The sequence below is a fragment of the Heterocephalus glaber genome, unplaced genomic scaffold (assembly GCF_053883595.1).
Source record: "Heterocephalus glaber isolate CG9 unplaced genomic scaffold, H.glaber_assembly_v1.0 deba00000621, whole genome shotgun sequence".
In the NCBI taxonomy this organism is placed as follows: Eukaryota; Metazoa; Chordata; class Mammalia; order Rodentia; family Bathyergidae; genus Heterocephalus; species Heterocephalus glaber.
Genome location: NW_028258153.1, coordinates 8,877,052 through 8,901,083, shown reverse-complemented (window position 1 = coordinate 8,901,083; position 24,032 = coordinate 8,877,052). Strand labels below are relative to the sequence as shown.

The window sequence follows — 24,032 nt, the reverse complement described above, 5'->3', positions numbered from 1 at the left end:
TAAAAAGGATGAACCCCACAGTCTAAGTTGATTAAGCATTCTTTGTTCTTCCAATTTTCTTTTATTGTGGTAAATACACACAGTATCAACCATTTCAAGTGAACAATTCAGTGCTAAAATTTTAAGAACATTCATATTATTATACACAATCACCACCATCCACCTCCAGAACTCTTTTCATCTCACAAAATGAAAGCTGCCCACAAAGCAATTATTTTTCATTCTCCCATTCCTAGCAATTTGCAACCTCCATTCTACTTTCTGGATCAACAGTTCTTTTACAAAGTTTGAAATTATTGTTTGGTGGGTTCTGAAGTAGCATGATGTATATAACAGAAAGCAGATGTGGCTTTAGAAGAGTAGGGTCTAAGGCTTGCTTTGAGGTTATCTTGATCTAGTTGTCCTGAGTCTCAGCTATAATAGTAATAGGATACTTTTCATCTTGCATATATGAAACATCTGCTATGACATGACATGACAGATTACCTGCTATGTACGGCCACAGCATTTGCCTCTCTGCCTTATGAGGATACAGTAGTGTGGCCCACAATACACAGTGAGTGACCTTGGACTTCCCAGCCAACAAATCAACTACTGATGGTGAAATATGCCATGGTTCAAGCCAGGCAGATCCAGACCAGGTACCAAGCCCAGAAGTGCTAAATCTAAAGTTGACATAAAGGGGACATAGCTCAGAGGCACAGCACCTGCTTGGCAAGTGCAAGGCCCTGAGTTTGATTCCTGGTACAAATAAAAAAGTTGAAATAAATTTTTATTGGTTTTTTTTTTGGTACCGGGGATTGAACTTGGATCCTTGAGCTTGCGAGGCAGGCGGTGGAACCACTAAACTAAATCCCCGGCATAAATTATTTAGTCTAATGTGTTTTCTTACAGCAGCTCAAACAACTGTAGAAGAAACATTTTCAGGTGAGAGGAAATGTAATCTAGAACATATAGATAGGATTTAACCCAGAATAGAGATAGTTTAGTATGAGAAAAGGCAGTGGAACAGGTTCAGATGTAAATAAGCTAGTGAACTGTTGGTGGAAAGAACAGGAAGTTGTCCTGTGATGGATTTCATTTTCTCAATAAAGACAAGTTCTAAGAATGCAGTAAAGGGAGTTTAAACTGGGGGTGTAAGGGAAAAGGTTTAAAATACTGATTTCCAAGAGCAAACCTACTAGGGAGTTATAGGAATGTTAGTATTCAGTGTGTATTTGAGATTGAGATTGGTACTTAAAATGAGACTAACAACAAAAAAATACATATGCATGTATTTCCTATACGAAACTCACCTCATCCAAGAAGTACATAGACTGAAAGGGAAAACATTTGTTAGGGTTAGATAGGTTGGGCTTTTGAGAGGTGATTGGATTATGAGGCTTATAGCTGATTGGCTGTTAAGAGGTGGCGTCTGTTCAAAAGATGGGGGTTATTGTGACGATGGAGCCAGCAGCAGACCTTGGCATCATCCAAGTGGTGCTGATTTTACAAGCATGAAGATCTGAGGAAAGCCACAAGGAGCGAGCAAAGCCAGCCCAAGAAAGAAGCCATGAGGGTTACAATCACCAACAATGCTGCCCAAGCACTTTGGAGTTCTCATCTCAGTACACTTTGCCCTGGGTGCAGAATATAGAGCTATAGGATTTAATGTTTGCCCTGTTGGGTTTGGGTCTTGCTTTGGTCCCATTGGTTTCTGTGCTTCTACTCCTACCTTTTGGAATGGGAATTCTTACCCTGGGCCTTTGTATGTCAGCAGTGTTAAACAGTTTTTTTTATTTTCACAGGGCTCACAGCTAAGAGTTTGCTTTGAGTCTCGGAAGACTTGTGGACTAAATGCATTTTGCATAAAGAGATGCACATAAGTCTTTTGGGGGCTAGGGGCGAAATGCTATGGCTTATGCTCCTGAAAGCCTCATGCAATCTTAGGTGGGTCTTTTTGGGAAATGATGGATTATGAAGGCATTACAGCTGGTTTGCTGGTAAGAGGTGCGGTTGCTCAGAAGAGGCATATCACTGTAGGCATGACCCAGAGGGTATATGTGCCTTCCAGGCTCCTCTTGTGACTCTCTGCTTCCTGTCTTCTATGCCTCTGTGTCATGCTGTCCTATCTTGGAGCCACCCAACTATAGTCTGAAATACAAGCCAAAAGAAACACTTCTCCTTTAAGTTGTGGTTGTTGAGTATTGTCTCTCAGAAACAAGAAAGTAATTGAGACAGTGCCCCCAATAGTCTCTTTTTCTGTATTCTCTATAGTGTCTCAGTAAAGACACGAAGATTTGGTAGATATTATGATACTTACCTGCTTTGCACATATAGAAGGTACCTGTCAGGTTGGTTTCAATCACAGCATTCCATCCCTTTGAACTGATGTTTTCAGTAGGAGACAAGAACTGGCCACCACCATTGTTTACTAAGAAATCAATCTTACCATAAAGAGCTAAGGTAGATTTCACCAAATTATTCACCTAAAGAAAAACATTAAAGCAGGGGATTTAGCTCAGTGGTTTCGCCGCCTGCTGTGCAAGTGCAAGGACCTGAGTTCGATCCCCGGTACGAAAAAAAAAAAAAAGAAAAAAAAGAAACACATTAAATGTTTAATAACCTAACTTGCTAGTTAGACCCATCACATGTTCTATCGGGTGGACTGAGCTTGCAGTACTACAACCATACTACAAGTACTACAAGTACTACAACTGAGCTTGCAGTAACTCAGTACTACAACCATAAATATGAAGTCAACATGAATAAACCTAAAAAATTTATACCAATGAGTAATTTCCTAATGTTCAATACCCACTGGTCATGAGGCTAAAATTGTACTTTTGATGACATGCTACATCCAAGAGTCTAGAACTCTTCTAAGTGTATTAATTTGCAAGTACCAACCTCAAATAATGGATAATGATGAATCAGGTCAAAATGAACATTAAGAAATCTCTTATAGCCGGGGATTTAGCTCAGTGGTTCTGCTGCCTGTGAAGGTGCAAGGTCCCAAGTTCATTCCCCGGTACCAAAAAAAACCCAAAACAAACCAAGAAATGTCTTATAGGGCAAAAGACACAGAAAGAAGTCTCTAGCTGAGATCTCGTCCTTGCTTGTTGCTTCTGTCTTCCTTCCCTCCCTCCTCTTCTCCTTAAGCCACTTGCTCAATAAATCATTAGCACAACAGTCTGCATACAGTCTGTTTCTAGTGATTCTCATCTAAGACAGCTACCCCAGAAGAACCTGAGGCCCAACCAGGTTCTATAAATGAGCTTGAGTAGTAAATGGTACAGCTATGTGGATTACCTCCTCTTCTTTCCGGATGTTGCACTGTATGGGACTGACTTGAGCCTTGTTGCTGGGAGGCAGAGTGGCTTTTAGTTCTTCTGCAGCAGATTTTAGTCTGTCAAATTTACGGGATGCAATGACCACATTACACCCTGTGAAGCAAAGAGGCAGAAAACAAGTATCATTCAGGAATTGTGCAAATTGCAACAATAATATTGTATAGACAGTATTTTGTGTGTTCTTGTATTCAGACTATTCTTGCTAAGTTTTTCACATAGAAATAAAATATTTTAATACTTAATATTGATAACATTTTAATTACAGTGTAGTGAAGATATTATTTTACTATTTTTATTTATTTATTTTTATTTTTGGTACTGGAGATCGAACTCAGGACCTTACACTTGTGAGGCAGGCGCTGGAACCACTGAGCTAAACCCCCAGCCCTATTTTACTATTTTTAAATTTTATTTTCATTTAATAAATAATTATACATCCTTTATGAGGTACAATATGATATTTTTATACATGTACACACTGTGGAATGATCAAATCAAGCTATGTAACATATCTCACCTTCCATACCACTTCATTCTAGTAAGAACATTCAAAATCCACTCTTTTAGTAATTTTGAAATATATAATAAATTACCTTTCATTATAGTCACCATGCTGTGTAACAGATCATCAGAACTTACTCCTTCTAAGTGAAACTTTGTACCCTTTTCAACAATCTCTCCTCACCAAACTGCTTTGGTCTAGTTTTACTAGTTTTTGTTTCATTTCCTCATACATTTATAACTGATAGTATAAGAATTTCTAACGCTCTGACAAAAATTCTTAAAAATCATGAAACAGTTGTAATTTCCCCCACTGATTACTAAGTTTGCTTTGCATGGTTTCAATTTGAACTAATTATTGTCTGGTTTTACAAATGCCATGCAAAGCCAGGAATACCTATAAACTGTTTAGTGGCTTTTACATTCTGTGTAAAGTAGAAGATACACTCTGATAAGCCTAATAAGTATACAATAAAGCCCTAACCCACATCTTAAAAATAAAGATGCTTTATAGGTCAAAAGTTTAAAAAAAGGAGATAATGGTAAAACTAAAAATACTAAATATTGCACAAGAAAGCAGAAAACAAGGGAAACGAAATGGGAACAAAGAACAGATGGGAGAAATAGAATAAAAATAACAATATCATAGATTTAAATTCAACTATACTGAAACTCACATGGCATAAATATTGTCTAAACACCCAACTTAACAACACAAACTTTAAGAATGAAAAAGCAAGATCCAACTATGTATTGCCTACAAGAAACACACCAAAAGTTAAAGAAACACATAGATTTAGAAGTAAAAGATTGAAAAAAAGATGAACCCTGCTAACACCAGTCAAAAGCAAGCTCAAGTGGGTATATTAATGCTGGACAAAGTAGACTTCAGATCAAAGAATTTCCCCAGGGATAAAAAGGTATATTCCATAGACAGGAGTCAATTCCCCAAGGATATATTGGTACAGACTATTTGGTAGTTTCTTAAAAGGTTAAACATTGGGCCAGGGATTTAGCTCAGTGGTTCCACCAACTGCCTCGAAAGAGCAAGGTCCTGAGTTTGATCCCTGGTACCAAAAAAAAGGTTAAACATTCATGTCTTATATATGCCAGATGTTACACTGCAGATGTTCAGTCAGCCTTGAAGTAGAGAGATGGAAGAGCTCACTGCCTCTGAAAACCCTGCTAACCCTCTTCCCTCTCCCTTAGGTTCTCTGATCCTTCTACATGCTCCTATATCTCTGTCTTCACCCTCATACAGCATTTAACCCCGAGCTGTCTCATCCTGTACTTACCTGTTTACTTAACAGTCCTTGCTGTAACTGTTATGCTATCATACAGTCTACTCCAACAGTCACATGCTGAAGGCATAAATGACGTTAACGAAGGCCATCAAGAACATGGCTCTTCATTTGGCCAGAACTATTTTAGTGGTGTAGGATGAGGTGGCCACTGCATCTTGAAATAAAGCACTTTTTTTTTCTTTCTTTTTTTGGTACCAGGGATCAAACTTGGGACCTTGTGCTTGTGAGGCAGGTGGCAGAACCACTGAGCTAAATCCCTGGCCCAAAAATAAAGCACTTTTAAAACTACTTTTTTTTAGCTAGGCAAGGTGAGGCATGTGTAGTCCCAGCTACTCAGGAGGCTGAGGCAGGAAGACTGAGACCAGCCTGGGCAACAGAGTGAGACCCTATCTCAAAAAACAAAGAAACGGGGCCAGGGATTTAGCTCAGTGGTCCTGTGGCCAGCACAAGGTCCTGAGTTTGATCCCTGGTACCAAAAAAAAAAAAGAAAGAAAAAAACAATAAAAAAACCCCCGCCAAAAACCAAAACTAAACCAAACAGTCTCAGTCTTTTGGGCTGGGAATTTAGCTGAGTGGCGCCATACCTGCCTCACAAGTGCAAGGTCCTGAGATTGATCCCAGTAAAAACAAAAACAAAAACAAAAAAACCCCCGAAACATACACACCAACCCCCCCAAAAAACAAACAAAAAAACAAAACAAAAAACCTCGAAAATTAAAATTTTTAAATTAAAAAACTATTTTTCAAGTTTAGGTTACAACTTAATAAACTCCAAATGGTGATAACTCCAGAATTCTAATGGGTGATCTGAGAGGGTTTTTTAAGGCAAGCATGAGAAACATTGCCTTGATTTCCTAATAAGATAAGGCTAACTTCAAAAAATAATTCAATATGCCAGATTTACCTATAATTTTTAGCAACTCTATTGCTTTCTTTTGTTTCTAGAACATGTTTACCTAAAAAATATTTGAGCCATGCAAGGTGGCACAGACCCATAATCCAAGGTATTCAGAGACTGAAGCAGGAAGATCTTAAGTTCAAGGTCAGCCTGGACAAAATAACAAGATCCTATCTCAAAATAAAAAAAATTTTTAAGAGCCAAAGCTGTATCTTAGTGGTAGAGCACTTTTCTAGCATACAGAAGTCCTTGGGTTCAATCCCCAGTGGCACGAACAAAAGAAAGAAAAACAGAATTAATTTTAGAAAGATTGTTAATGTTATAAACTTTCTTCCAGTCCTTTTCTCCATATATATATATTTTCATTAGCAAAATAAAGTATTATTTTTTTAGAATCTCACTTTTTTCAATTACAGGATATGCATTTCTCCACATAAAGTCTCCAGGAGCAAGATATTGAAATGTGTGCATAATATTTCATTGTTATTGATTTAACTGTTTCCCTCATAATGGATATTTAGGTTATTTCTGTTTTCACTACTCAAATAACACTATGTTCTTGTATACAAATCTTTGCTTGTCCATTCTCTTAGAGTAAGTAACATCTTGAAAAAGGTCATAGAACATGAACACTGTAAAGGATTCTGGATTTTTTTTTTTCCAATTTGCCCATCAGGCAGGTAATAATTTATATTCCTTTCTGCCTTTTTCATTCTCTTATCAGCACTTAAATTTCCCCCAATGTTTTTAAGTTGTGTTATAAAAACAATGATATCTTATTTGTATTTATCACCAATAAAGTTGATTGTTTTCTTAAAAATTTATTGTCTATATGTAGTTAGTCTTTTGGGATGTTTTATACACACACACACACACACACACACACACACACACACATATTTTTTTTTCGGTACCGGGGATCGAACTCAGGACCTTGTGCTTGCAAGGCAGGTGGTGGGGCAACTGAGCTAAATCCCCGGCCCCAGCCTATATTTATATTGGTACATATCGTGGTTCTTTGATTTATTTGCGAAAGCTTTTTATGTAATAAGACTACTTTTCTTTTTCTTATTTTTTGGTACTGGGGATCGAACTCGGGTCATTGAGCTTGCACAGCAGACGGCGAAACCACTGAGCTAAATCCCCGGCCCTAAGACTACTTTTCTTATGTTGTAAATATTTTTCTTCATATACCTTCAAATGTCATTCTTTTTTTTAACTCATTGAAGATTTATATTTTCATAGAGGTAAATTTAACTATGTTCCCCTCTGTGGCTTTCTTCCTTGTGTATGTTTTCGAAGCTCCTTCCTCCACCCGCCGGAAGGTAAATATTCACTCTATTTTCTTGCTGGTTTTAACAAGAGATGAGAAGATAGTAAGATTCGAGTCTCCCGGGGCGGGGTGGTGGTGGTGGGGTAACAGTCTCTTCTAGGTAAAGGAAGTCTCCACGTGTTTCCTAATTTGTAGGTCTGGGCAGCATTTAGAATGGACTAATTTCAATAAGAGCCTGCAATTCCCGGCGTGTTTCCGGGCACAGTATCTTTGGCTCTCAGCCCCTTGACCTTCTATTCAGTGGCTCATCTGCCAAAGTGTGAGACCAAAGCGACTCCATTTTGCTAAAATGCACCACTCCCCTAGTGTCTCACAAATTAATGGTTAAAATGTGCTTGCTCTGGGACAAAAGACACAATCTGTAACGAAGCAAAGTTCCTAAATTAATTACTCAACCAACTGTTTGCCCAGGAAATGAACGTTCCGGGTCCACTATCTATAGAACAATCTGTCAATGTGCTGACCACCAGTATGCGACAGTCGACCACCTTTGTCCCTCTTTTCCCCCGTAAAACCTACATGTAACCGCCCCTCAAACCCCGCGATGGGCCTAGCCAATCAGAAACATACACTTCATGCTTGCTAAATGCCAACCAATCATGTAACTGCTAAGTGAAAAATCTCCAAACCTTGCTGTAACCACAATAAAAATCCCGCTAATTTGAAATTCGGGGCTCTCAATTCTGATCCGCTGCGTCGGTGGCGGTTGGGAGCCCCTGCTCGAGCTTGAATAAACGGCCCTCGTGTGCTTACATCGGAATCGGCTTCCTGGTAGTCTTTGGGACTTCGCGATCTGGGCATAACAAAAGCTTCTGTAGGATTTCTGATTTCCCCTTTGCTCCGCATCCCACTTTACTTTAGCCTCGCCAGCACCCCTAAACGGGAACCCACGTGACCACAGCCAGCCCTCTGCGGACTCTGGTCCCCCGCCTAAGTCTGCTTCGTACCCAGGTGCAGGAGCTCCTTGGCGATGGCTTTTCCGATTCCTGTGGCCCCGCCGGTCACAATGGCCGCATGGTTCTGCAGCAAGCCGGGAACCAAGCAGCTCTGGCCTTTCTCCCAAGAGCCCATCGCCTTGCGCTTCAGAGTGAGCAGACCGAGGCTGGTGGAGGTCTAAAGAGTCTGCAGATGTGGGCGGGGCTACGGGTCTGCGCCCACGTGACCGGCTGGGCCGCCCTGTTCTCGGCCCTGCCCCCCGAGGCGGCAGCGCTGCCTCTTCCCAGGCTAGACAGCTCCCTGGTGGCCGCCTCTCCTAGTCTGCATCCTCCGTGGGCGTCGGTTCCTTGGCACGTGTGAGTGAGACTCCTCCTTCATTAAAAATTTTGTTTTTAATGTAAAAAATTTCCGATATCATTTGGGGAAGGGAAAAGGACATGCAAAAAATAAATAATACAAAGTGAGCATTGCTCTATTTAAAAAATTCAATCCTCTGGGCCATAGCTCTTAGGGTTAATCAAAATTAAATCTCTAGTGCATTTGGATAAAGAAAGGCTCCAGGTCTTGGCCCTTGCTGCTCCCGCCCGGAGTATGGGCCATGTTTGGGCTCCAGCTGCTGTGTTGCTGCCTGGGAAGGGGAGTAGGGGCAGGATTAGGTGAGGGGGAAAATGTCCAGCTTCCAGACCCCTTCATTCTCAGAGAGGCAGTGCCAGGAAGGGTTTTAAGAGGTAGAGGAGGTGCAGTGGTAGCTATCCACAGAACCAAGATAATAAATGATTTAAAAAATAAAAGCTGGCCCACCTCCACCTTGTCGCCTGTGCCCCACCCGGATATATTAGAAGAAACAACCTTGGGCAGATTTGTGATCTGATCCGCTTCAGCTGGGACAGAGCAGGTCAAAAAGGTTATCTTTCATTGGAGGGTATATGCTTCCTGCAAGATTCGTCTGTAGGTTTATGTGTGAGCTTGTCTTCTAGTTCATTTCTTAAACAGACTGCTTAGCCTGCTGAGGATGAGGGAAATTTCTCATCTTCGTGTTACTGCCCAGTAACAGGGATTTATTATGCAGATTCTGCTTCTTATTCTTACTTTAAGAACTTTACAGAACTAGAGAATGTACCAGGTGCAGTGATCTTAATCCAGGCAGGATGCTATTTCTAAGTCTTAAATTTCTATTTCTAAGTCTGTTACTTGCTAGATATTAAAATAATGTAAAGGCCAAAAGGTTTTTTGTTGTTGTTGTTGTTGTTAGGTCCACCACTTACAATTCATTAAGCAAATTGGAAATGGATCTGGTTGCAAGTGGAACCAGACATCGCTTTCTCCATGGTGTTGCTCCCACCAGCAAGGCTGCAGTTCTTGGCCAGCCACATTTTCCCCCTGTTGCTCTATGCCTATGCCCTTGTCCGTCCTGTTTTTAGAAACACTTCTTCTATCTTTGCTGCTGAAGAATTCTGATCTACACTCATTAAAGAAAGAAAGAAAGCTCTTCTGGTTCCTGCCATCTAGCATAGTGGAATCATACCGCTTTCTGCTTAACTCAGTTATGACCAACAACATCATCATCTTAAAAAAAGTAAATTTGAATGAGAAAGTTCAAAGTATTGTTTCAGAAAAATATAACTTCTGGTGCTTTGTTACCAATGACAAAAGGTTTTTTGTTTTGTTTCAGGCCTTGCACATGCTAGGTAAGCACTCCGTCCCCAGCCCCCAAAGTATGTGTGTGTGTGTGTGTATATATATATATATATATATATATATATATATATATATATATATATATTGTACCAGCACCACTGAGCTAAATCCCTGGCCCCCAAAGTATATATTTTTAAACAGGAAAAGAAATAGTGACTCAATTCTGAGTGGTATCTTATTCTAGAAAATACCAGGCTTTCTTTCCCGGAAGGTAAGAGAACATTTAAAATTTCATTCAAAGATAATTGTAGTGAAGATGTAATTTATTGTGCTTGTGTCCAGGTCTGGACCTGTGGATTATCAGAGTTGTGCCAGGGCGGGGGGTGAGTATGGAGCTGGCTGTACCTCTGTGTGACCACTGCATGGACTGAGACAGGGACTCTGGTGTCTTTCAGTGACAAAGTGACTGTGCCTGTGAGCCAGTGATGTCCATGAGGATGACAAGGTGCCATTCCTCAGTAGCATAAGCAGCCAGAATACTCATTGTCATAATTTGGGCATGACCTGTGATTAAATGGTCTTAAGGGATCTCTTCTAGGAATTTTTTGTTAAAAACAAGGAGTCACTGATCTCTTTGCCTATGCCTCTGACCTCAGAGTTTGAAAGTCTGCTAAGCTCCTAAAGCCTGCAGGTAAAGCACTTCTGCTGCTTGGATGAGCTTTGTTTTCAGATTTAATTCTGGCTTTACTTGAGCCTTCTTTTCCCAGGGCCAGCATGCCATGCTGTGTGGACCACTGCTTCGGCTGACTCAAATGGTGCTCTTTCCCGTGCTCTGCATCACTGCTCTCTTTGTCCTGGAGAAAAAGGCATCGCTGTATCCATGTTCCTCCCACACCCCCTGCTCTGTCATACCCCATTAGCAACCACTCCCTTCCTTTTATGTGATGCTTTTGCTGCTCACCAGCTCCCTGCCCCTCCCCCACCCCATCTGCCCAGTAATTTCCTTTTCTCCCTTCTGCAAAGCAGCTGCCAGCTCAGACTAACATGAGTCTCAACATGTGGACTCCCAGAATCTTGATGCCGAAGAAATGCCAATGAGGCCTCAGCCCTGCCCCTGCCTTGAAGCAAGACACTGGCTGAGCCAGCTCATATGAGTAAGACTCTTCACCAGTTCACAGTATTCAGCCAGTATTTATTGAGCACTTGCCATGTGCCAGGAAATATTCTAGGCACTGGGATACAGTGCAGCAGTGAGAAAATGAGGTTTCGCTGTCTTTGTATGGTTTATATTCTAGCATGTAGGAATGGTGGGAGTGGGAGGTTGAGAGTATATGTGTGCCATGAGAGGTAAGACAGCCAAAAAAAGGAAAAAAGAAAAAAATTAGAGAACAGATCAGCTCCTACAGCTCTCACAGTAAGGAGATGCTCAAGGTCCTTGTAACCAACAACCTTCACTACCTGGAACTATCCCCCTTTAGACAGTCAGATATACCGAACCTGCCTCAGTATGAGAGCCTTTCAGCATCAGTTAGGAAATGACAAGAGAAATGCTGCTCAGAAGACCAGGAAGGAGGGGCCGGGGATTTAGCTCAGTGGTTCTGGGGCCTGCCTCCCAAGCGCAAGAACCCGAGTTCAATCCTTGGTACCAAAAAAAAAAAAAGACCAGGAAGGAGCAAGCCTGACTGTGGGCACAGCCTAATCACAGCAATTGGCTGGGGTCTGGGAATTTGAAGGTGCTGCCGCATGCGGTTCCAATCACTTAATGCATGCCTGAGCCAAATTCCTTTCCACCTTCTAGCTCCTTCTCTCCAGGAGGGACTAGTGGTGATTTTTCAGTGGTGCCATGGTAATGTTTTATTGCCTAGTCAGTGGTAAACCTAATGGTGGTAAATTAAGATGTAATTGGCAGAGCCTGGTCATCCCACATAGTTTATTTGTGATCCTTTGAGTGACAGATACACAAATCAGGGAATAGTTTAAAGAACAGTAGGACTGGGCAGGGCACAATTCATGATAGTAGTGGTAACCTAACTTCAAAATTCCTTGGGCTGGGGATGTAGCTCAGCGGCACAGAGCCTGCCTGGTAAGCACAAGGTACTGAGTTCCATCCCCAGTACCAAAACAAAAAACAAAACAAAACAAAACACCAATTAAAAAAAACGCAAATAAACAAATGATAATATCCCATTTCCTTTTTCCTTTTCCTGTTAGGCTAATAAGTACATATTGACTTTAGCTACATGTCCAGCCCCAGAGTCTTCCCATTGGTGATAAAGAAGAAATCTAAGACAGTTCCTGGTCTGTAGAAGTTTGAAGCTATCTAGGAGGATGAATAATTATGACTGCGGGAAGTTGTTGATTCACTGAGTAGGTTTAAAGCTGGTTCTCACGTCTGATTTTTACCATGATTTCAAAAATAGTTCACCCTTTTTCTACGTTAGTGGGAACATTTTGTGTTCTCAAAAGGTACTGTTCTAATTATAGGGCATTTGTGAATCATGTTTCCAGGTGAATCGGGGTGGTGTCTGAATTGTGAGCAGATACTGGCTAAGCACCTATGTAAAAGTATCTGTGTCGGTAGGAAAGGATGGTTTCCTAAGGGAAATTACTATGAGCTCACCAATCCTTTGCATTTCATATTTCCCATCAAATGTTTTTAGTAGGACCCCAAAAGGTCATGTCTCTCTTCCCCTGCATACTGGATTGTGTCCCCAACAGGATTAGTTGACAGGTTGGGCAAATTTCTGTCTATACCCCCAAGAGACTTCAAATCTCTTAACTTCTGTTGTCTATATTTTTCTGTCTTTGGGCTCAGGAAGCTTTTTCTTTTACTTAACACTGGTCTTTCCCTTTGTGGCCACTCAAGACAGTAGTATTAGATAGAGAGGCACACATTTTCATGTGTATGATGCCCATCAACAATGGTTGTCACCTCCATGCATGTATTTACTATACCACACTACATCTTCCTAGAGCACCTCTCCTTTAACATAAGAGAGAACAAGAGGATTGCAACTTGCCTTCTCACTGCACTCTTTGGTATTTATCTGAACATCTTGGCACATCTTAAAAGAAAGGGAGGAGGTATAGCAGATGAACTCTGTTTCAGCTCCTTTAATCTGCTCAAAGCTTCACAACTCCTAGTTTGAAAACTCACGCTGTATAGAAAAGCCAGGGAAGGAAACTACAGAGGAAAGCAGAAAGTCTAAGCAAGAAAACACTGTGGGTCACCGTATAACCTCCCAAGCTCTGATATCTGTACCCCCTAAAAGAGTTTGCTCAGAGGTCGTCTATACCCAGGATTACCAGAGTTTCCATTTTACTAGAGGAATTAGACCAGGGAAAACATTTTGTATTAAACACAGACACTTAGTAGAATTTAAAATTCACAAAAAATTTTTAACAAGGAAACTTGAAACTTTTAACCTGGAGGAGGACAATGTCCTCCCAGTCTTTACCTCCAGTTGTCCTGGGTAGACATCCACTGCTCTCTGTTGGGGCTACTTTGGTGAGGAGCCCAGGGTGAGTTCATTAATACTTAAAATCTACTCAATATTCTGATAGTTGAGTTCTTTGTCTTCTGGAGGTTTTTGCCTTGGGTAATTCCTCTGCCCTGACTCTTCTTGCATGTAGCTTTACGTTTATAGACACCTTAGTCAAATGAACTCTGTGGCCCCACAACCTCCTCGGAGGTCAGCTGAATTTCAGAATCATAGCTGTTAATCCATTTGTAGAAAAATAGATGCACCTTGAGACCATAATGTTAAGTGAAATAAATCAGGCACACAAGCTTAAATATGTGGTTTCTCTTATATAAGAAACCCAAAATATAAATAAAAGATAATAGGAAGTAGATGTTTCTCAAATTGGGAAGGGATCAAGAGATGGGAGGAGGGGAGGGGAGGGGAAGAGAACAAAAAAGAATTAAGATGTCCGGGGTGGGGATTTAGCTCAGTGGGCCGCCTGCTGTGCAAGCGCAAGGACCTGAGTTCGATCCCCGATACCTAAAAAAAAAAAAAAGAAAAAAAGATGTGTTATGTACGTGTACCAAGTCCCCACAAGTAGTGTAATCATTATGTACAGCAAACATGATTAATAAAAATGAAAAAGAATCAGAGCTTCTCAGTCTTCTCAAATTTGTCTGCTTTGCTTAAAATTTCAAACTACAATTAAGGCTCTTTAAATTTTCTCTAGACATGCAATATTAATCCAAGATTTATTTTTTTCAAGCACAGACAATGCACTGAGAACACAGGGCCTTCTTTAAAAGACATAAAAAGAATTTAAAGATAATTGTGCTCATTCTGTTTAGAGAGGCGACCAAGGCAAAGTCAGGTGATGAGAAGATAGTGAAACCTGCTAATTTCTTCCTGAAGAAATTATATCTTTCCAATCAGAATTATATCACTGGGCCCAGGATTTAGCTCAGTGGCGCCACTGAGCCTGCCTGGAAAATGCAAGGTCCTGAGTTCGATCCCTGGTACAGGGGTGGGGAGTGGGGGCAGAATTCTGTCATTAAGCGCCTAATTTATTTCAGGCACTGGACTAAATGCCTAGGGTACAAAGTAGATTAAAACTCAACAACCTTTTCTTATCTAGTGGAGAATTAGATAAGAAAATCAGTAATTAAGGATAGTGGAAGCACGGGTGAGAGGGCAGGAGATAGCTTTGTTTGCTCAGTAGGTCAAAAATAGTTGTTCCTTTGGGCATAAAATGCATCCAAATTTCCAAAACATTGAAGTGACACAAAGAGGTGTATTTTGACATTTGAAGAAATATAATTTAGATTCTTCCCTGTTACATAGTAATATAAAAATGCATAATTTTAAATTATGAGAGTTACTTCAAATTGAACAGCATTTAGAGCATAGTTGAACTATTCTTTCTGTCCACCCTCTGTCCCCATTCCAGTTATGCCCATTGGGCCAGGCCACTAAATACTGGAACTATTGGATATAAATTAGAGAAGAGGACCAGGGATTTAGCTCAGCAGCACAGTGCCTACCTGGCAAGCGTAAGGTCTTGAGTTCGATCCCTGGTACAAAAAAAAAAAAAAAAAAAAAATTAGAGAAGAAACTTTACTATTGAGAATATAGAGACACCAAGTGGTGTACATGTGGTACTGACAGAAAGGATATATTCAGATCTGAAAGAAGTAAGGAATTTGGGAAATGATAACAAACAGCAGAAAGCCAGAAACATGGAGTTGGGAATACACAGTTTTGGGGACTCTGAGGTGCAGGGTTGTGAGTAGAATGTAGCAATTCTCAATAATAAATACAGTTATTTGAAAACTGGAACTTCTTTAGTAAACAGTTTGACAAATTTTGTATCAGTAGAAGCTACCGATGTAATTCATAAGCTATTTTTCACAGTATCATGCCAGTAATATTGTATAATGACAGGGCTGTTTGCCTTTTTTACCAAGTTTAAAACTGAGGTTTTTAAAAATGCTTGAGAGTATTCAGCTAAGAAACGAAGAAGTGAGAGAAATAGAATGTCATCATTTTGTGACCCCTTAATGAATTAGTGGGTATAATCCCACCAGAAATCAGGTGCCTTCTGATAGAAAAATAAACCACTATCCATAAAACTATCTTGCCAGAACAACCAACCAACTAAAAATTCCAGTCAGAATCTGACCAAGCATCTTTATTTAGCTATCAACTTACAGCACCAGTATGGCTGAGAGGAGCACATTGTGGGGATACCGTCAGCAAAAATCCAGCTACAGGAACCTGCAAGATAAATAACCTGCTTTCTTTAACAAATTACAAGTAATAAAATCAGAGGGCAGACATATAGACCTGCACCATCCAATATAATAGCCAGTAGCTTTATGTGGCTATTTAAATGTAAATTAGTCAAAATTCAATAAAATTAAAAACGCTGTTCCTCAGTTGCACCAACCTCATTTCAGGGCTAAAGGCAGAAAGTTCCATTGGTCAGCACTGCTATAGATGCAAAAAGTGTAGGACCCACTCAAATTCTGTAGACCTTATTTGGATCCTTATTCAAGAAAATTCTCCTAAAAATACTAAGCTAACAGGGGAAGTTGAGCCAACTGGATAGCTGATGGTATTAAAAAATTATTTAAAAAAACTAATAGAATTTTTTGGGGGTGTGATAATGCTATTATGATTTTTTAAAAAGGAAATTCTAACAGGTAAGAGATGCATATTGAAATGAAATGATATATGTCTGTGATTTGCTTCTAAATACAAGGAGATGAAGCAAGATTGACTTTGAATATTTTGATTATTGTTGAAAGTAGGCAGTGAATACCAGGAAGATTCACTAAAATAATTCTTCCTTCTACCTAGATTTGTCATTTTCCATAACAATGGCTCTCTTTTTATACATGTTTAAAACTTTCTATAATATCATGTCTGGGGTTTTGCATGTTTACTTTATAAGACACATGAATAACTAGCAACCTAGATATTACAGGCTGGGTATTTGCTGATTTATATGTCAGGAACAGCATTCAGACCAGCCTTCTGAATAGCTCAAGCTCAGACATGGACTGTAGCCTCTTGAGAGATCAGCTGGATGGATTTAAGAGTCAGAGCTTCTTAGTGCTCTTCATTCTCTTTGTGCACCTTGGCTTAAAATTTCAAACTCCAGATAAAGTTTTTTATTCCTTCTCTATAAAATCAATATTAGGTGAAGATTGTTTTACAGACATAAACAGTGCACCAAGAACACAACATCTTCCCTAAAAGATACTACATAGATTCTCTCTTCTTGCCTGTATTTACTTGGAGAAGAAAAAGAGAAGATAGAATATTAGTAGTGAAAGTACATCCTCTCTACTGCTTTCTCACCATGTGATAGCACAGATTTCCTGCAACTTTCTGAGGTCTTGGATCAACAAAAACCAGGAGATTAGTTTCCTTTACAGAATAGCAAGGTAGATGCAGTTGGAGAACTTGCACCATCTTTGAGTGGCTTTCTCAAAGTTGCTTTCCTTCACTTGGGTATAGTTGGAATGTATGATTCAATAGCCAAAAGTTCCCAGTTCTGATCCTAGCTATCTCTGTCTCCATCTGTCATGGGAGTAAGACTGGTTTTAACTCTCACCTGCCTGAAGTCTTCCTCATCACCTTCTTATACTCGAAATCCCCCAATAAAACTGACAGGTTTCTTGTAATATTACACATTTGTATAAATGACAACATTGTAACACAAATAAAATTTTATTCACAATAAATTCTTAGAATTTCTAGTGGACTCCCAAAATAAAGTGTTAAGATCAGACGAGACTGGGAGTGTTCAGGGTGGTATGGCCATAATAAAGTGTTAAGAGAAGTGAAGGGAGGGGAAGGCTTCTGCCAAGTTGAGGATGATTCCCCAAGTCTCTTTCCATGTCCTCCCATTCGCTCTGCATTGATGGCTTTGCTTTCCTGTCCTTCAGCAAGGTTGGGACATCTTTACCTAGCTCCTTCCAGGAAGAAGCAATGTGATGTGTGGATCGTGAGCTTTCTCAAGCAAGTTATACTCTTTTTTGGGGGGGGGTACCAGGGATCGAACTCAGATCCTTGCGCTTGCAAGGCAGGCGGTGGCACCACTGAGCTAATCCCTGGCCCTCAAGCAAGTTATACTCTTTTATAAGGCACAACTAGACATCAAGACTGGGATGGAAGAACCGGTGCCAGTGGAAGGCCAGGGCCAGCTCCCAAGTGCTCCCCAGGGCTCTCTGAGGAGGGCTGTGGCTGCTGCCCTGGCCCTGGATGGGGAATCCACCATGGGTCGAAAGAAAAAGAAGAAAGAGTCCCGCCCAGAATCTATCATCATCTACCGGTCTGATAATGAGAACATGGAGGAGGAGCCCGAGGAATCAGAAGGTGGAGATCAGCCTAAAGAGGAGGAGGGAGAGGATTTCCTAGACTATCCCATGGATGATGGTGAGTCTCTCTAGGGACCCCTTCAAAACCATAGAAAGGAAACCAAAAGAGGATCTTCTCTTCCGGAGACAGATAGAGATCTGCTCACTCACCTATTTCTTAGTGATGCATTTCTCACCTTGCTGTTGTCATTCAGCAAACCAATAGTATATACTTAGCATCTATTGTGTTCTATTTTAGGTGATAGGAAGGAGATCTAACTCTTGTAGAACTTCTAATCAAAGAAGCTGATTTTTACACAAAAATTAGTAACGAGAACAGACCATGATAATCATTTAATGTAAAATAAAGAAACAATAATAATTGGCTTTCATAATAGGAAAATGCAAATTATGTTAACAATGAGATGTAGTATTCCTTCGCATGCATGATTGCCAAAAACTGGGTAAAATATTAATATGAGGAAATGCATTTACTCTCATAGACCTCAAGTGGAAGTGGAAGCTGCTTCAGCCACTTTGTAGGGAATTTGTTAATATTTATTAAAATTCAAAATATGCATTCCTGAGACCCAGAAATCCTCAGTATCTCCCACCTCAGGAAACTTAGGCAGAAGTTTTGCATGTATAAGAATATTTGTTGTTGCTCATGAAGCTGTGGAGTGTCTGTACTAAGAATTATTGTGCAGCAGTCGAGAGATGAGATAGGTCTATTTATGTAGACGGGCACATGTCTGAGACATGCCTTCAGTGAACAAGCAACATGAATAGACTTCATGTTCTAGTCAGGGGAAATCTGACAGTGAAGGAGTCAACAAATGAAAGATAATTTCAGGTAGTGGTATGCGTTCCAAAGGCAATAAAACCATGGTGATGGGAAGATGAGTATGGTGAAGGGGAGATTCAGTGGTCATGGAAGGCCTCTCTGAAGAAATGACATCTAAGCTGTTCCAAATGACATAAAGGAACCAGTAAAGAAAAGATGGGGAGAGTGTTGAAAAGCAGGAACTACAAGGGCAAAAGCCTTGACAGAGAGCAGCATTGGCTGTTTATGGACTGGGGTTGTTTCTGGTAGGGAGTATAGAGAGCAAGGGGAAGGATGGTGATGAGATTAGGAGGTGGAGGCTGGATCATGGTGAGCCATGCAGGTCATAGTAAAGGGTTTAGAATTTGTTATAAATGGAGGGGAAGCCAATGAAGGACTCTATGCAGCAGAGACATGTTGTCTCATATTTTTAAAAGCTCCCTCTGGCTCCTCTATAAAGAATGGACTGCAAAAAGCAGAGCGGATGGTGATAGGACCCTGCTGTGTCAGTGCAGCTGCAGTGGCACTCATGCAGAAGCTGGGACTAAGGTGACAACAGGGGACAGTTAGTGAGCAGAGGTGAGATTCAAAATGCACCATAGAACTTGATGATGAGTTAGAGGTAGGGAGAGAGAAGAGAGGACTTGATAATGACTTCTGGGTCCTTGACAGGAATAACAGAGAGGACAGATAGTGGTATTATTTGCTGAGATGAAAGAGTCTGGGAAACCATTAGGTTTGGGGGGACAACAAACCCTCCTATTGCATAGTCAGAACCCCTGTCATGGTCCTGGGCCCTGAAAAAGAGGTAGAATGCACACACCAGCCAAAAGCACACAGATACAATGTTAACACACAGATTGACACTGATAAACAATATATTCTTAGCACTTGTTAACTAGCAATAGGATCATTATAAAGCGGGGTCTGCAGTAAAGTTCTTCACCCCTTCCATGTCACAGAGATCATGCCAAGAGTAATATCCTCCAAAATGGAGATAGAATAAGAAAAACAAGTTTAACCTGTCTCACAGGTTTATCAGGGAGAAGAGCGAGGAGACCTATTTATTTGGTCCACCACTGAGTCACTGATTTCAACCACTGCTATGCCAGATACTATAAAAAAAGACATTGCCATGCTCAGCCCCAGCCTCAGGCGATGACAATATGCTGAAATGTTCTCTGTTTAGATATTGAGCTCAGCTCCTTTGTGCCCTGCAGGTATGTGGAACATGCCTGTGGACAGCCGCTATGTCACATTAACTGGGACCATCACTCGAGGGAAGAAAAAAGGGCAGATGGTGGACATCCATGTCACATTGACAGAAAAGGAGCTGCAGGAACTAACCAAGCCCCAAGAGTCATCAAAGGAAACAGCACCTGAAGGAAGAAAGGCCTGCCAGGTGGGAGCAGACCAGGGCCCCCACGTGGTCCTCTGGACACTGGTCTGCTTGCCTGTAGTTTTCATCCTCTCTTTCATTGTCTCTTTCTACTATGGTACTATCACCTGGTACAACATCTTCCTTGTGTACAATGAGGAGAGGACCTTTTGGCACAAGGTCTCCTATTGTCCCTGTCTCATTCTCTTCTATCCAGTGCTCATCATGGCCATGGCTTCTTCCTTGGGCCTCTATGCTGCTGTGGTCCAGCTCTCATGGTCCTGGGGAGCATGGTGGCAAGCTGCCCGGGACATGGAGAAAGGCTTCTGTGGCTGGCTCTGCAGCAAGCTGGGTCTAGAGGATTGTTCTCCCTACAGCATTGTGGAACTACTTGAATCTGACAATATCTCAGGCAATCTCTCCAACAAGGACCCCACCCAGGAAGTAGAAACCTCTACTGTCTAAACTGCCAACAACTTTCTTCTTTCTTTGGCCTCAGTAGGCTGCATACTTCGTCCAGAATTTTTCTTCAAATCATGCCCTACCCACTTACAGTTGTGGAAAACGCTGGCTCATGCTGACCTATCCTACCATCTTGATGGTTCTAGGAGGGCAGGGAATAGAAAAGTATATAAGTTGTGCCAAAGTGGTCCATCCAACAGACAAACTTTTTGATTCGTTACCCTAAAATGATCATTTACCTGGGACAGGGAGATCCATATATATTACTTTGGGAGCGTGGTAGCTATAACCCAAGGAAGTGCGTGACTAAATATGACAGGGAGAACAAAGAGGCTCAGGAGTGACCACGCCTTCCAAGCAAATACATATACACGGAGCAAAACATTGTGGGGGCGAGGCTTGCAGTGTGATAGAAAGTAAAGATTTGTATGCGTGCCGGGGATTTAGCTCAGTGGTTCCGCTGGCTGCTCCACAAGCCCAAGGACCCGAGTTCAATCCCCGGTACCAAAAAAAAAAGATTTGTATGCATTACTTAGATTTAGATTGACCTGCATAAAATTAAATCTCTAAAATATCAGTGGTTTTAAACAAGATAGGAGTTACTTTCTTTCTTGTATGGAAGTCTGGAAGCAGACTAACAGAGGACCCTGTGAAGTCACGGGGGTCCTTGTCCTACCATTAGTAGGAAGTGGCGCTCATTGTCCTTGTCTTCAGTGTCCCAGTGCTGACTGCCTCTTGAGCCATCACAGCCATGTTTCTGGCAAAACAGAAGAAGGAGCAAAGAAATGCACATCCTTCCTGTTTAAGGCAACTTCCCAGAAGTCTCCTCTTCACATTTCTTATCTCTCACTAGCCAGACCTTAGTAACATGACTTTACAGTGGAAACAGGCTGGGAAATGTAATCTTTTATCTGTGTAGCTATATTCTTAGCTATTGAGCTTATGCTAAATTGAGAGAAAAAGGGAGAATGGCTATTTTGGTAGGCAAGTAATTGGAATCTCTGCCTTAAAATAACTATTTTAATATGTCCAAAACCCCAAACTGCTAATACAGCTATTTATTTATTTATTTATTTATTTATTCATTCATTCATTCATTTCTTCATTTCTTCATTTCTTCATTCATTCATTCTGGCCTGAATCTTATGTAGATATGAGCTAGATGCACTATATATACAGTATACATAGATATTAGCATCTCATGTACCTTGTATTAAACTTCTGTCATGTCATGTGGTTTCTTTGGAAAGAAATAGTGGATAAGAGAGTACAGTAACATAGTGGTAGCATAACTCTTCTTCCTGGTAGTGGAGATTGAACAGGGGTTGGTGATATTTAATCTAATCTGTGATTAAAGACTGGCAAGGGAAAACGGGTTGCATCTGCCAAATATACCCCCAGCAGAGATCAGCCCCGAACATGAACTAGCCAGATTTAACTTTCTATGGTTTGGCAAAACCTCATTCAGAGCCTTACTTACTCAGACCTTTTTCGCATAACAGCAAAATGGTCCTCCTGGCCTCATGGGTATACACCAGGTTAATTCAGATGAAAAGATTCTGATTTTTTTTTTTTTTTTTTGTACCGGGGATTGAACTCGGGTCCTTGCACTAGCACAGCAGGCAGTAAAAGAAAAGATTCTGATTTTAAAGAATTCCTAAGAGTGTCCTAATTTCAAAATATCAAACCCTAAGAGATCAGCAGATTTTGGAGTCTTCCTTACAAGAAAAGCTGGTGCTTATTATTGTCCATGCCTCAGAAAGAAGCTGTTACAAAGAACTGCTATGAACCAAACCAGAGGGGTTGTTGGCTGTGTCCCTGAAGAAAACAAGGGACACTTGCTTTAATGTATGGTGCTCTACTCCACCTTCAGAGGAACCATATTTTTAAATTAACTGTTTTTAGTTTGAACAGAGGGGGGAAAGGTGCCCAGCATTTTTTAAGGTAACCTTGGTGCTTTCTGGTATATGAAGAACTGAAATGAAGATAAAGAAAATAAAAAAAATCTAATTAACATTTGTTTGATTTGTCACTGAGGCTCTCCAAACTAGTTTTGAATGCTGCAGTTTGTTTCTGGTAAGCCTGGTGGCTGTCCTATATGTAATTAACCTATGTAATAATGTTAATATGGATCCTTATGTCTTGATTCTTTCTATGCACTACTAAGTTTCTATTTTAGATGAACTATTTCCACAAGTCACATTTTTATCTAAGCCCACATTAAAAATATCACAGCCACATTTGTCACATTTTTCTGTCACACTGGATGGGGAAACCAATGGTCAAAGACAATAGTCATGATTAGGAGAAGGGTATGGTGGACAGTGGAATAGAGAGATGGGAGTGTGGGTGAAACCATGCCCAAAGGATATCTAGATGAAGTTAGCGTAATCTTTGCCCTCATTAGACTCACTACATAATGGAAGAAAGAGGCTTTTAAAGTCATTTTACAAGGGCCCTAGAGAGATATGTCAATGCCTAGATTTGAGGAATAAAAACGGAGCCCAACAGAACTGGTGCAATCTAAACTTTGCTCTCACTAAACACCTATAGAACATTAGAGAAGAAAGTGAAGCATCAGATACCATATTTTATTTTATTATTATTTTTTGGTACCGGGGATCGAATTCAGGACCTTGCGCTTGCGAGGCAGGCAACGGAACAGATACTATATTTTAATAATTCTGTTAGTTCACAGTTAATCTTCATGGAAATACTGAGGAGGAGAAGGAGGTGCAGGATATTTTTAATTGCATAGCAAACAATATGCTGAGCTGGATAAATGACATCTGACCCAGTATAATGATACTGATACTTAAAAGTCATATTGTCTTTTGGCATTAGGTAGCCAATTCAATTCATGGCTGAGGGGGAATAAACTCTTGTTCCTATGAAGCAAGGTTCTAAATCTTAAAAAGAACTAAGTTCAGGCGCTTTGTACGTATTGTTTCACCATTTTGCAATGGCCACCCAGAGCTTAATTTTTGCAGTATTAAAAAATATTAGTGGCCAATATCAAAAAGCTTTTCTTCCTCCCATTAATTAGTTAATTAATTAATTATTTTGTTTTTTTGAGACAGGGTCTCACTTTGTAGTTCAGGTTGGACCTGGAGCCTGGGCTAGCCTCAAACTTTCAGTGATCCTCCTGCCTCTGCCTCCCGAGTGCTGGGATTACAGGTGTGCATCAACATTCCCGGCACCATCAATTAATTTATATGGATTTAAAAATGGTATTTGAGGGGCCAGGGATTTAGCTCAGTGGCACTGAGCCTGCCCCGAAAGCGTAAGATTGTGAGTTCAATCCCCGGTACCAAAATAAATAAATAAAATAAATAAATAAATAAATAAATAAATAAATAATGGTATTTGATGGGACTGGTGGGACATAGAACCATTACTTGTCACATCTGTTTGGGATATAAATTCTTATTTCATATCTATGCCCTATTAAGATTTTAATCAAATTTCCTAATGTTCTATATAATCATTGTTTCAGCTCTCCATTGGAGTACAAAGGCTGTACATCTTTGTTTTGTATCCAGCTCATGAAGTCGAAGTCATCACTCATGTAGTTCACTCTCAAAGTGATATTAAATTCA

The 24,032-nt window shown here is 40.5% G+C and overlaps 3 protein-coding genes across 3 annotated transcripts in view; 2 read left to right on the top strand and 1 right to left on the bottom strand.

Annotated features, from left to right (window-relative positions):
- The window catches only part of Pecr (peroxisomal trans-2-enoyl-CoA reductase), a 31,230-nt gene extending 28,768 nt beyond the window's left edge, over window positions 1-2,462 (bottom strand). Inside the window, exon 1 of the mRNA XM_004864620.4 lies at window positions 2,303-2,462. Coding sequence (XP_004864677.2) covers window positions 2,303-2,315 — 13 coding nt within the window. The 5' untranslated portion in view covers window positions 2,316-2,462. The remainder of the gene's footprint in view (window positions 1-2,302) is intronic.
- A 5,920-nt stretch (window positions 2,463-8,382) lies between these two features.
- LOC147829341 (uncharacterized) lies at window positions 8,383-15,033 on the top strand. The gene is made up of 3 exons (XM_087206145.1): window positions 8,383-8,660; window positions 10,285-10,325; window positions 10,969-15,033. Exons 1-3 carry the CDS (start codon window positions 8,383-8,385, stop codon window positions 10,983-10,985), a joined length of 336 nt encoding a protein of 111 aa, XP_087062271.1. The 3' UTR covers window positions 10,986-15,033.
- On the top strand, window positions 10,090-22,452 carry Tmem169 (transmembrane protein 169). The gene is made up of 3 exons (XM_087206142.1): window positions 10,090-11,096; window positions 17,558-17,849; window positions 19,814-22,452. Exons 2-3 carry the CDS (start codon window positions 17,582-17,584, stop codon window positions 20,434-20,436), a joined length of 891 nt encoding a protein of 296 aa, XP_087062268.1. The 5' UTR covers window positions 10,090-11,096; window positions 17,558-17,581; the 3' UTR covers window positions 20,437-22,452.
- Window positions 22,453-24,032: the final 1,580 nt, after the last annotated feature.

Coding starts and splice junctions, on each gene's coding strand:
- Tmem169 (XM_087206142.1), top strand. CDS start 17,582: ATGGAAGAACCGGTGCCAGTGGAAGGCCAGGGCCAGCTCCCAAGTGCT. Junction 17,850..19,813: donor AGACTATCCCATGGATGATG/GTGAGTCTCTCT, acceptor TGTGCCCTGCAG/GTATGTGGAACATGCCTGTG.
- LOC147829341 (XM_087206145.1), top strand. CDS start 8,383: ATGGTTCTGCAGCAAGCCGGGAACCAAGCAGCTCTGGCCTTTCTCCCA. Junction 8,661..10,284: donor GCGTCGGTTCCTTGGCACGT/GTGAGTGAGACT, acceptor GCTTGTGTCCAG/GTCTGGACCTGTGGATTATC.